The 12,556-nt window shown below is 36.6% G+C and overlaps 2 protein-coding genes across 6 annotated transcripts; one reads left to right on the top strand and one right to left on the bottom strand.

Annotated features, from left to right (window-relative positions):
* On the top strand, positions 2,697-8,351 carry LOC107612360 (transmembrane E3 ubiquitin-protein ligase 1). The gene is made up of 14 exons (XM_016314107.2): positions 2,697-3,270; positions 4,093-4,162; positions 4,666-4,793; positions 4,919-5,034; positions 5,229-5,289; positions 5,472-5,538; positions 5,626-5,703; positions 5,971-6,128; positions 6,214-6,273; positions 6,424-6,517; positions 6,709-6,876; positions 7,153-7,481; positions 7,665-7,781; positions 7,869-8,351. Exons 1-14 carry the CDS (start codon positions 3,130-3,132, stop codon positions 7,968-7,970), a joined length of 1,689 nt encoding a protein of 562 aa, XP_016169593.1. The 5' UTR covers positions 2,697-3,129; the 3' UTR covers positions 7,971-8,351.
* On the bottom strand, positions 8,601-11,225 carry LOC107612361 (ADP,ATP carrier protein 1, mitochondrial). 5 transcript variants are annotated; one of them, XM_016314111.2, is made up of 4 exons: positions 11,127-11,225; positions 10,271-10,738; positions 9,431-9,805; positions 8,601-9,159 (listed from the first exon to the last, which is right to left on the bottom strand). In XM_016314111.2, the coding sequence occupies exons 2-4, from the start codon at positions 10,715-10,717 to the stop codon at positions 8,860-8,862; spliced, it is 1,122 nt and encodes a 373-aa protein (XP_016169597.1). In that variant the 5' UTR covers positions 10,718-10,738; positions 11,127-11,225; the 3' UTR covers positions 8,601-8,859. The 5 variants fall into 5 exon arrangements, with proteins under 5 accessions (XP_016169597.1, XP_016169594.1, XP_016169595.1 ...); XM_016314108.2 differs by having other exon boundaries at positions 11,087-11,207; XM_016314109.2 differs by having other exon boundaries at positions 10,271-10,731; positions 11,087-11,188.

The raw sequence follows: 12,556 nt of genomic DNA on the forward strand, positions 1-12,556 counted from the left end.
CTATTCCATGAATGTCCAAGGTACCGGGTGAGTGTTGTGGAAAAAGCTAAAGGTTTTCCATCTTGTTTTCTGTTGTTGGGTATTTTTCAATTTTTTGTTTTCTGATTTTTGAATTTGCAGAAGGGCAGTCACTGCAATTACTTTAAGTGGGTCGATGATGATGACTATCAAGGGGTGACTGAAGGTGGAACAAAGAAAGATTATCAGACTGATTTGCAGGTTGAAAGTGACTATGATGAATGGAGGTTGAAGGTGGCATGGAGACTGGGCAGCTTGGAAGCTGAAGTTAAAGCATTGAAACTGCTAATAATTTTCATGTTTGTGGTAGTTGTCATTAATGTGATCCTTTGTTGTTTGTTATGTAGTTCCAAGTAAACTAAATTCTGTTGATATGTCATGGTGTAATAAATTGAATGGCTTGAATGAGAATAGATGTTTCCATTTGGTTTTTTAAGATTAAGACCAAACTATCCATCAAATGTTCCAAACTAATTAGAATCACTGTTACAGTAAGATATATTAAGCCATGAATAGAATCAGTAATCGAAGTACTCTTAAGCCTTGTGTTGCCACAGAAGGCTAAATGTCACATTGTCTTAAGGATAAATACCATAGCAAATTCATAAGGTTTTACATGAGGATACAAAGATGAAAAGAAGGCTAGACCAAAATAAAAAGGCAGAATACAACTTTCAATTACACAGATAACCACAATGTTTATAATGGAACTTCAATTGCCTTGTGCAAAAAACATAAAGTACCCCCACACAGAAAAAAGGGCTTCATTGTTGGTTTGTTAGGCTGTAAGGTTGGTCTATTGGGCTGAGAGGTTTGCTTCTTGGACTGAGGAACCATTGTTGTGGGCATCTTGGCAGGTTGAGAACTACACTTCTTAGCTTGGGAAGATTTCTTCTGTTTCAAGCTTTTTGCTTCGACATTCACTAGATCCTCCTCCATGTTGTCTACTATACAAGGCTGTGAAATACAATTCTCAAGGTAGAGATTGATTACATATTGGTTTCTCCTACAATCCTTGCACATTGCAAGTAAGTCTGCATCTGTGACTAACCTTCTTAACCCGGATGAAAGAGGAACTCCAGGATCTTTTCACCAACAGTTTCCAGCTTCAATGTAACCTAACTCCTTATAGTAACCCCTTACAAAGAACACATCAAGCGTGTACATCCATCAACACCTCTGTATTATCAGGTTCATATATCATGTCTCCTTCCACATTCCTTTAAACAATCCACTATGGTGAAACATAAAAGTCATCGGAGGACCTTCCATCTACAATAACAAAAACGAAAATACCCTTAGCCCACAGATTGTCACTAGCTATTCTCAATCATAAGAAAACAAATCCTAACCCCAAAATGAACATGCAACAACGAAAAAGAACCATCATTAAAATGAAACACCCATAACCAAAAATTATCATAATGGCAGTCAAAGTAAAGTATTCTGACACACTCAAAATCTTCAAGAACAGTCACACAAACCCTTAGCCACCCCAAACTCCTGCCTTAAATCAGAGGAAAACATACAGCACACCACTAGGAAGACATCATGCCACAAAATGACTCAAAAAACATGAAAAAGCTTTCAGCCTTACCTCTAACCGTCGTGATTGCTTCTTCTGCAATCAATGTTGCTCCAAGAGACGATGAACTCTGTTTTCAGTAGCGATACCTAGTCTGCTTTAATCGTCAACCAACACTAACAAAGGTTGATGGCGTGGTTCAAATGCAAGGTGAAACGCTTAGGGCATAGCTTGAGGGAGACAAAACATTTTGGAGCCAAACATAGAGAGATAGTTGTTATGAGATGTGGTGAGACTTTGCAACATTTTGAATCTCTTCTGCACACAAAACGACGACGCATCAGGGCTAGGAGGGCATTCAATCAAAACTGCATCGTTTTCCTTGTCTGCCACGGTGGCAGTTAACGTCACACGTCAGCGAACGTTAGTTAACTCAGCGAAGGAGATGACGGAAGGACGAACGTGAATAACTCGCATATCTTTGGGGGACTATTTTGATTAACTTTATCTTTCAGATGGAGATCGAGGTATCTTTCAAAGATGATTTTGACTATTAACTCTATTTCTTAATTGGTACAAACATCTTGGACCAATTTCAGCTGCTTTTTTGACAAGGTTATTATTACTATATCTTTATTTTATATTTTTTTTTGGACCAAGATGAGTACACACCGTTACAATGGTGGGCTTCAATATGTGGGCCTTTTTATGAAAATTTGACTTAGGAATTACTTTTGCTAACATTTTTTTTTTTTGACTTTTTTGCTAGCGTTTCTTACGAAAAACAGTTTACTAGTTACTTACGAAAGTCTTTAGATGTGAAAACTTGTTCAGACCAAAAACGGTGAAAATAACTGTGCAATCAGATACTGACAAAAACTCCTGACAAACAAAAAAAAAAAGATTTTTCTGACAAAAAATCGCAGGGAGCATTCAGAATTTCAGATATACATATATTCAGGTAATAAAACTACCTAAAAAAAAACTTTCTCAATATATTAAGGCCATGATTATAAAATTTGCAATAGTATCAGTAAAAATGTAATTATGTAACACAAAAATGAATTTGATTAGTAGGAGTAATAAACTGTGCAAAGAAACAAGTAATAATAATATTAAATTAAATTAAATTAATAATAGCGTGGAGTGAACCTCCGTTTACCAAAAACCACAACACATCGAACTCGTCAACAACCTATGCCGCAACAAACATTACAACAAAATTCCCGTAATCTTTCGCTTTCACTTCTAATTTGATTATTGATTTGTACAACGTAAGCTTCGCATTCTCTTTCAAAAACTAAGCTTGTCTAAAGCACCCTTGTTTGTTGTTTGCTTCCAAATTTTGCATTCTTTGGTCACCAATTGAGTAGTTAATCTTTCATTTTCTTCTATCTGATCAACGTTGGGTTCTACCCCTTTTGACTCCTCTTCAAGCAACCCCCTTTCTATTGATTTTTTTGTTCCTTAAGTTAATTACTATGTTGAGTACTGGGTTATTCCCTTTGATTCGCTCTAATCAGCTTCAGCTCAGAACTGGGTCGTTGAATTTGAGTTGAAAAGCTTCTCTTTTCGACATCTCGGGAATGAGATTTGACATGGTTCCCAGTGAAAGATTCAAGCTTTGTATAAGAATTGCATTTGGGTGGTGGATTTTTCTACTGTTTCTTCCCTCTGTGACTGGTCTCAGACCCTTACGGGAAAGAACTCGTTCTTGGGGCGATGAGGTTTGCTTCTATCTTGATTCTTGAATGTCTGGAAAATTTGAGGATGTATATTGTAAATTTTACCCAAAAAAGTTGTCTTTTAGTTTTTAGTGTTGATCATTTACTGTCAAGCTGTGAGGGGTTGCTATAGCTGCTATTCTGCTGTTTGAAAGTAGAAACTAGAAATAAATTCATAGTGTAGTGTTCTTGCAATAATGATGCTGTAAATATGGAACCATGTGGTTTAAGGAAGATGATAAAGGTATTTGAACATATTGTAAGTAGTGCTAAAGTAGTGCATAATTTATTTAGTGAGAGAATTCAACAAACTTATACATTCCACACTTTACTTATAATTGGAGGGCATTGCTATAATACATGGCTAGTTTTATGCTCAATTTCCATGGATTATTGTAGAATGCTCTTTTAACAATCAGCAATCATAACTGTCAACGGGCATTTGCAGGGTTATTTCTTTTTGTCCAAACATTTCTTTGCTTCCGAAGTGTTGCAGTTTCAAACATTTTTAGAACCTGTGGTAGAAGTAGCTGAAAAACATTGTGCCGTCTAATTGAAAACAAACTAGATCATTTGCAAATAAGTTTATAGAAAAATGTACATGACTTTGTCATGTGGTTTTTACTGATTTGTTAGTAGTAATTAGTAACATCCAAGGACATGATCACAGACCATAGCTTTTTGACTTTATTGATATTTAACTTCCCTAAACACTGGATTATCATTAGAAATTATTTTACTTGATAAATTGTGATTTATGTGATTGAGGCAAAATCTTAATGGAGAAGAACTCAACAAATTTCATTTTCTTATTGCTTCTCCCAGTGGCTTACAAGAAAAGATGAGACTGATAGTGGTCCATTTTCACAATGGAACATAACTGGAACTTATAGAGGTTTGTATTCTTTAAGAAGCTTGAGTCAATTTTTTTTTTTTTCGTGTTCGTAGCTTGCTGTTGTCTTGAGGTTGCGGTTTGGTCTGCTGTTCTAAAGTTTAATATGTCCATTTGTATAGTTGAAGTACTGCTTTTAGGAGACAGTTTGACCTTTTTTAACGAGTTGACACTTTCATGGAGTAGAATGTTTTCTTTGAAGACAAAACGGTCTAAATGCTAATCATAAGCTTCTTATCTTTTGGCTTAAGTTACTTTAAATACATTTTTTACTAACTATTCTCGGGCAGATAATATATGGGAAAGGGGGGCAGCACCTAGGTATAGGCTAAGATGTTTCCATGAATTATCAAAATGAACTTATGGCATTTGGACAGATCATGTAATTTAAAAAGGTTTTGTTCTTCACTTCGAATAGTGTGAGTTATAATACTTGGTTCATTTACAACGGTGTGTTTGTTTGTAAAGTCTGAGACTGTTTTTGTATATTGACCTCGTTAATGCAGGGAGTTGGAAGTTTTCAGATGCCGCAAATGGCTCTTCCAGATTTCCAGACATCAGAAAAACAACTGGTAATTCTGTAATTGAATTAGTTAGTACACCAACGAAGATAACTGGAGTACATTACGTTCAGGTGAGAATTGAAATATACATTTCACAGAAATTCAGCTATCGTAACTCATATAGCTTCTTAATTGTTCTATCATGTGCCATATACCGAATAGCTAATTAACAAACATATTCATGCTTTTTCCTCAGGGGGTTATTATATTCCATGATGTGTTTGACAATGAATATAATGTTGGTGGTGCCCAGATCAGAGTGGAAGGTGTATATATATGGCCTTTTAGACAGCTTCGAATGGTAGCCAACAGGTGATTTTCATAATATAAATGTCTACTCAAGTTTACATATTAATCGTGCAAGTTGGCGAATGTTATCATGCTTGTTTATATTTAGAATTTCACCTTGAATATGTTCTTTAATGCTCTGTTGTATTTGCAAAGAAATGCCTAAAATGTCCTTACTCTTTTGAATATGCTCAAGAGTTTCTTTCCTACTATTGCAGTGGAAAAGAGGGAGAATTGAATCAGGATGGAGATTATATTTTATCCAATCCATACCATCTGGTAACCATCATTTTTTTATGTATCCTTGATGTTTACACATTGTATATTTTTTGTAGAATACTCCCCTCCCCCCCCAAAAAAACAAAATTATATAACGTATACCATATGATATCTCTTTTATTTATTTATTTTTAAAAAAGTGAGCATCCAAAGTAATTATCTGCTACATGTATTATACACAGCTTGGAGTTTTCTCATCTCAGGTACTGCAAGATTCTTCCCGAGATAAGATGTGGAGAAAGAAACATTGTAATTTATCTCCCATACTAATACACTGAAGGAATTTCCCATAATTTTGTGGTATTATTGACTTGCTATTCTTTTTCTCTGCTGCAGCTCCAATGCATGACATGGAGAAACATTGTAATATTGAAATTGCTGCACAGCTTTCACGCTTACCATCAACCAAAAATGGTACTTTCCCCGGCATTTCAATACTTATTGACTTCCTCACAATAAAAATATTTAACATTAATATCTTCCTTTTGGTGCTCTTCCATTCTAATATAACCAATTCCGGATATTACATGTTCAGTAGGAAAAGAATTGTTTGTACATTGCACAATGAGTTTTCCTCATTTTGTTTTTATCCATTGAGATCATTCTTTTTATTGATAATGATTATATTTTTGTATATTTTTTACCGGATGATTTACCATGTGCTTATATTATTTCCTATAGAAGGAGAACATGATCGTTTTCACCTCGAAGGTTTGATGGAGAGTCCCTCCACGGATGATGATGGGGACTGTTTCTCACCTTTACTGTTAAATACAACTTCTGTCAACATTGAGGTGTACTATAACAAAGCAGTGAACTATACCTTGATGGTTACTTTTGTATCCTTCAATCATGGATATTCTTACAGCATTATTATTTGTTGTTGTTCATAACCCTGTTAGTTCCTTAACGTACATATATCAGGTTTCTTTCTTGCAAGTTCTTCTACTGATTCGTCAAATGGAGCATAGCAGCACTCAATCTGTAAGAATTTACTTTTATTTGAGATTTCATATGCCATGGATTTATAAAATGGAATTAATATGTAAATCTTCAATTTGGATGTATGTATCAGATACTATTTATTTCGTGATTTCATAGTAATCTGTGAATATGATTTTGATATTTCCGCAGGGAGCTGCTAAGGTTTCAATATTGTTAATTGGCCAGCAGGCGATAATGGATGCTTATCTTTGCCTTTTACATCTGACTGCAGGAATACTAGTTGGTAAAATTGAGATTTCACAACTTGAAACTGATGAATGAGAATGACCCACAAAATGCAGTGTTATGTTTTTATTGATTTTTATATGCTATTACCATTGTTGCAATAGAGCGGACTTGAGTCATTGATTATCTTATTTTGTAGTATTTATCAGATTCTCATTTTAATAATTATAGCTGCTGCCTGAAATGCAGAATCCTTGTTTAATGCTTTTGCAACTGCTGCATTTTTCAAGTTCGTCGTCTTTTCAATATTTGAGATGAGATATCTCCTCACCATCTGGAAGGCAAATAGGCCTTTGAGTAGCGGAGAAGGTTGGGAGGCAATGAGGCGCGAACTTTCCGTCTTATATAGCCGTTTCTGTAAGTATTCATTTAGAATGAAACGTTTGAGAACTGCTAGGAGATCATCAGAATTTATTGTTTTTGGTCATCACTTAGCCATCAACTCAATTCTTTTAGTCTAGTAATCCAACAACATATTTTATTTCATACTTTTAAATATTGATGACTAACTGATGGCCAAAAACAATAAATTATGATAGCCTTCTAGCATTGCTCGTGAAGAAATAGTGCCTGCATGATAAAGAATTCATTGTATGATGTGGCCGGATTTTAATGGTTTCACTTTCTCTGCAGATGGAATCCTGTTAGGAGGCATTCTCCTCATGTACGAGTTCCATCACCATTTGAGACCTATTCTTCTTCTTATATACTCCTTTTGGATACCTCAGATAATCACCAACGTTATCCGTGACTCGCGCAAGCCGCTGCATCCTCATTATATCCTTGGGATATCTGTTACTCGCTTAGCAATCCCGCTATATGTTTTTGGTTGCCCAAACAACTTCATGCGCATACAGCCGGACAAGAGCTGGTGTGTTTCGTTGGCTGCATTTATTGGCCTTCAAGCTTCAGTTCTTCTTCTTCAGCATTATCTCGGCTCACGGTGGTTCATCCCTCGCCAGGTTAGGCCAACTGTCTTCTTGTTGCTTTATGACCACTTACACATTCAGATGATTTCATCAAATTCTTCTGATCATGAGCACGACTCTGCGGCGAAGATGGCAATATCCAAACTCTCACTATTGTGATCTGTGGAACACTTGCATGAATCTTTTCTCTATCTTTGTTTCTTTCATGATTCGCAGATACTACCTGAGAAGTACAGCTATTATAGGAGGTTTAATCAAGATCCAAGACACGCTATGGATTGTGTTATTTGCATGACATCCATTGATCTTAATCAACGGTCTAATGATTGCATGGTATGTCAATATAAACTTAAACCTTTGTTAAACTCGAATTAAGAACTACAATCTGGATTTAAGCCTAATGTGCAGACTATTACACAGGTGACACCTTGTGATCATTTCTTTCACTCTGGTTGTCTGCAAAGATGGATGGACATAAAGATGGAGTGCCCAACTTGCCGGCGCTCGCTACCGCCTGCATAAAGTGATTTTTCGTGGCTTATTTCAATAGGACCAACAACTGACCCTGTTCAACTTGATAGATACTTCTGGAGTTCTGGTAACATGCTTAGGCCGTAGTTACATCCAACTTCTTTACATTGTTTTGCTTTCAATATTAGGTGGCAGAAGTGAAGGTTTATTAAGTTTTATTTTTGTTACACCAACACCCCATGTGAGCTAACTACGATTGCCTCACATGGGTTTTATGTTAACCCTTTCTTTTTCTTATAGAAATTTTGTAACTTGATTTTTCCACCATATTCCAGATGCTGTGAGTATGGTTTATGTAAAGAAAAATGTTAAGCTACCAACATTTTATTAGATCAAATGCAAAATAAATCCAAAAAAGGTATTAATCTTCTAACGTTTTTCTTTAAGGTGCAAAAGAAAAGACAAAATTGTAATTTTACCTTTTAACACGAAATGTAATCTTTATTCTTTTTGTCATTTGTGATTCCCATTCTAACTTCCTAAAATAGATTGCACCGTTGCACATTAGTGAAAATATTTGTTAGTTTCTCTTTCTTTATCTTTTTCATGTGGCACCAACACTTTCGTACTATATTAAGATACATTGATCCAAAAAATATATGAAAAATTGATAGTGATAAATAACAAAGAACAGAGAACTTACCTTCAATGGAACACAAGTGAACAGGAGTCTTCAATTATTTCAACCAAAATGGTCATCATAACCACTCAAGCTACAAGCTCCAGACATGTACCCACAAACAATTTAAAAAAAACTATGGTTTCTAAATATCCGAGTCTATAAACTCTGAGAAAGCTCAAATAGTTATTATTTATTTTCAGCATGAATGAGATTCAACATACTGTCCCATATAGTTTCTTTCATCATTATCTGTATATCTTAGCCTCCACCACCAGAACCATATTTCTTTCCAAACAAGAGGAGCTGTAGCTTGTCATAGCCGGCAAGCACACCGGCACCTGCAACAGCACGCAATATGTTTGCACCGGCACCTTTGAAGAGTGACTTAGCACCCTCTTTGGCGATGATCTGCTTGAATGCATCCACAGAGCCGCTGTATTTCACGGCTTCTCCGGATGTCATCATCATTCTTCTACGAACAGTATCAATTGGGTAAGAGGCCAAGCCAGCACCTATTGTGATCCCCCAACCCAAAAAGAAACTTGCAAAGAAACTATCCTGTTAACAAGTACAAAGTTATAGTAAGTAAAAAGCATTGTATGAGTAGTCTAGGATACTATGTCAATTCATTTTTTTCACTGTAGCTACTCACATGAAATTGTCTTCCCGTAAAGATGATAGGTGAAAATCGTTAAATGACACGTTTGATTAAATTGTTATTTAATAATTCTCAACCATAATCTTCACATAAAAGACAATTTCATGAGATTAGTTACCTTTTTCTACAAGTTACAACATACTAGATTTGAAATTCAGATTTTGCACGAACCTGCAAGCCATCGACCAGAACCACTGGTTTCAAAGAATCATACATTCCGAAATAGAGACCACGATACACAACAATCCCAACACAAGAGATGGTGAATCCGCGATAAAGGCCAGTGATACCATCGGATTTAATGGTTTTGGTGTAAACATCAATCAAGCCATTGAACTGCCTTTGACCACCCTGCTTAGCAGCAACCTTGGCATCATTGGCCAAACGAGTTCTGGCAAAGTCCAAAGAATAAACAAACAAGAGGGAAGAAGCTCCGGCAGCCCCACCAGATGCCAAGTTCCCAGCAAACCATTTCCAATAGCCATCTCTGTCTTTCTTGAAGTTGAAGAGCTTCTTAAAATAATCCTTGAAAGCAAAGTTCAGCGCCTGCAGAGAAATGAAAACATAATACAGAATTGGAAAAGTATAGGCAAATAATGAAAATACTAAACAATGTGAACAATGGATATATTGGATGTTCATTTTATTATGTGTGTGGATGATTATTTTAATATTAAGATTTAGGTGGGTAATTTAAAAGTGTAGTGTGTTTTTATTTGATTGGTGGTTCTTCATATTGTTCAAAAAAGTCATTGGTTAGCTAGCATAACCCGACAGAATTTTTTCAAACAAGAGTAAAATTTGTTTCATCTCATCTCTGCCCATAAAATTCACATCTATAATTCAAAACATAAATGTGAATTCTTTTATTTATGCTAATGATGATAATAACAAACTCGAGATATAACTCAAATGGCATAATCTCCCCATACTCACCTAGAGGTCACGGGCACATGTGACATATCACATACAAATTTTACATTTTAAAATAAAGAGGAGGGAATAAAGAACCTGAGTAGGGAAGTATCTGATAACATTAGCAGTGTTTCCTCTCCAAAGTGAAAGCATCCCTTCATCCTTAATAGTTCTAGCAAAACAATCACCAATTCCCTTGTACGGATGAGACAACCGACCAGTCTTGAGCATCTCATCCTGGTTCTGAATTAGCAGCTTAACTCTCTCGATCGGCGCGGCCGCAGTCTTAGACACAGCAGCAGACACTCCTCCCATCAGAAAATCCACTATGAAAGAAGTAGTAGCTCCTCCTTTCTCCGCCGGAGAGTAAGCTGTGACCGGCGATACCATCGGGGTCACGGCCACAAAGCCATTGAGGTAAATGCCACTGCTGGAAGAGTTTCTTGAGTGAAATCCAGTGGCAAGCTTGGACACAAGAAAAGATCCTCCACCTAGCTTCTGTGATATTGATGGATGCTGCATCATATAAGGTCCACCCTCCATGATTTCTGTTTACACTGTGACCTATCAACAATTCAAATCACAAATCATATAACAAATTCAAATAATGATAACGGCTCTGTTCAAATAATAATAGTGTTTAAACTATACTCTTTTTCTAGTCTCGTAATGCTTATGCCATATATCATATACATAAATTTAGATTAAGTTGATCTAGCATGATGAATTTTTAGTACAAATCAAAGGTAGGATCCTATTATGTAAATCAATTAATCAAACCACCAGCTAGCTAGTTATCTATGTAACGAACTAAGTAGTAACTAATTAACGCGGGAAAATCGTGAAAAGAAAAGAAACAACGAAAAATATTATTAGAAATATATAGTAAGGTTGAGTAACAGAATCTGGTACTTGATTTACAATACAAGGAAAATGGAGGAAGTGTTGTTACACGAAAACGGTTCCGAACTTGGAAGGGACTCGAACTAGCTGAGACAACTCACTTAAGTGTCTGTAAACGTGGGACTTGGGAGAACCAACACAGCACCGGAACGAGCCACGTAAGGCTGTTATTTAATGACAATTTTGCCCATTTCTTTATTCCTTTTCTCCGACATGTCCCCACCTATCACCTAACAGACGAAAAGTTCAGGCCGTTCACGAAACTTCGGACTTTGGAGACCAAAGCCAAAGTGCACTTTAATTTAATCTTCAGCTGACACCTATGACACCTAGAAGATGGTTAAGCAGGCATTCTCTGGTGTTCCTCTTGATCCGAGAATGTTGGAGACTTTACTGGTTCTCATTCCAAAGGTTGAATCACCGGTATCTATGAAAGATTTCAGGCCGATTAATCTCTGCAATGTAGTTTACAAGATCATCACGAAGGTCCTTGTTAATAGGCTTCGTCCTCATCTTGCGGAGATTATTGGCTCGCTTCAAGGAGGATTTATTCCGGGACGAGGAACTCCTGACAACATCATTATTGCTCAAGAAGTCCTCCACTTTATGAAGAAGACTAAATCAAAGAAAGGCACACTGGCCTTTAAGATTGATCTGGAGAAAGCTTATGACAGAGTTGACTGGAGGTTTTTAGCTCATACCCTTAAGAGCTTTGGTTTTCCTATTCCTACACTTAATTTGATTATGAATTGTGTCACTGCTTCTTCCTTATCTATTCTTTGGAATGGGAGTCGTCTGAATGGCTTTACTCCTAGCCGAGGTCTTAGACAAGGAGACCCTATGTCACCCTATCTTTTTGTGTTGTGTATGGAGCGACTGGCATGCTTTATTAGTCATCAGGTTGATTTGGGCTTGTGGGAGCCGGTTGCTATTTCTAGAGGGGGACCAAGAATATCCCATTTAATGTTTGCGGATGACTTGCTTCTATTCTGTAAAGCTACAAAGAGACAAGTGCAAAATGTGATGTTGGTTTTAGAGACTTTTTGCAAAGCATCTGGGATGAAGATTAATGTGGAGAAGTCTAAAGCGCTTTGCTCCAAGAATGTCTCTGCAACAAGGAAAGAGGTTTTCACTGGGGTATCCTCTATCAGATTTGTCCAGGATTTGGGCAAGTATCTTGAGTTACCCTTAGCCATTCTAGGGTGACTCGTTCAGCTTTCAATGATGTCCTTGATAAGATTCGGAGTAGGCTAGCAAGCTGGAAAGGGAGTTTACTCAATCGGGCTGGTAGACTCTGCTTGGTTAATTCTGTTGCCGCTGCTATTCCCACGTACCAGATGCAGGTCTCTATTTTTCCCAAAGGAATCATTAGTAAATTGGAGTCTATGATGAGGAATTTTCTTTGGAAAGGACAAGTTGATGGAAGAGGATTGAATCTTGTTAGTTGGAAGGTACTGGTTACTCCAAAAAAATATGGAG

This window comes from Arachis ipaensis, chromosome B08 (genome assembly GCF_000816755.2).
Source record: "Arachis ipaensis cultivar K30076 chromosome B08, Araip1.1, whole genome shotgun sequence".
In the NCBI taxonomy this organism is placed as follows: domain Eukaryota; kingdom Viridiplantae; phylum Streptophyta; class Magnoliopsida; order Fabales; family Fabaceae; genus Arachis; species Arachis ipaensis.

What these genes read in the sequence shown, in the direction of transcription:
- LOC107612360 (XM_016314107.2), top strand. Translation starts at nt 3,130, where the DNA reads ATGAGATTTGACATGGTTCCCAGTGAAAGATTCAAGCTTTGTATAAGA. An exon ending in CTCGTTCTTGGGGCGATGAG is followed by an intron (nt 3,271 to 4,092) that starts GTTTGCTTCTAT and finishes TGCTTCTCCCAG; the next exon opens with TGGCTTACAAGAAAAGATGA. An exon ending in CTGGAGTACATTACGTTCAG is followed by an intron (nt 4,794 to 4,918) that starts GTGAGAATTGAA and finishes CTTTTTCCTCAG; the next exon opens with GGGGTTATTATATTCCATGA.
- LOC107612361 (XM_016314111.2), bottom strand. Translation starts at nt 10,717, where the DNA reads ATGGAGGGTGGACCTTATATGATGCAGCATCCATCAATATCACAGAAG. An exon ending in TCAGATACTTCCCTACTCAG is followed by an intron (nt 9,806 to 10,270) that starts GTTCTTTATTCC and finishes ATTTCTCTGCAG; the next exon opens with GCGCTGAACTTTGCTTTCAA. An exon ending in TTCTGGTCGATGGCTTGCAG is followed by an intron (nt 9,160 to 9,430) that starts GTTCGTGCAAAA and finishes ACTTGTTAACAG; the next exon opens with GATAGTTTCTTTGCAAGTTT.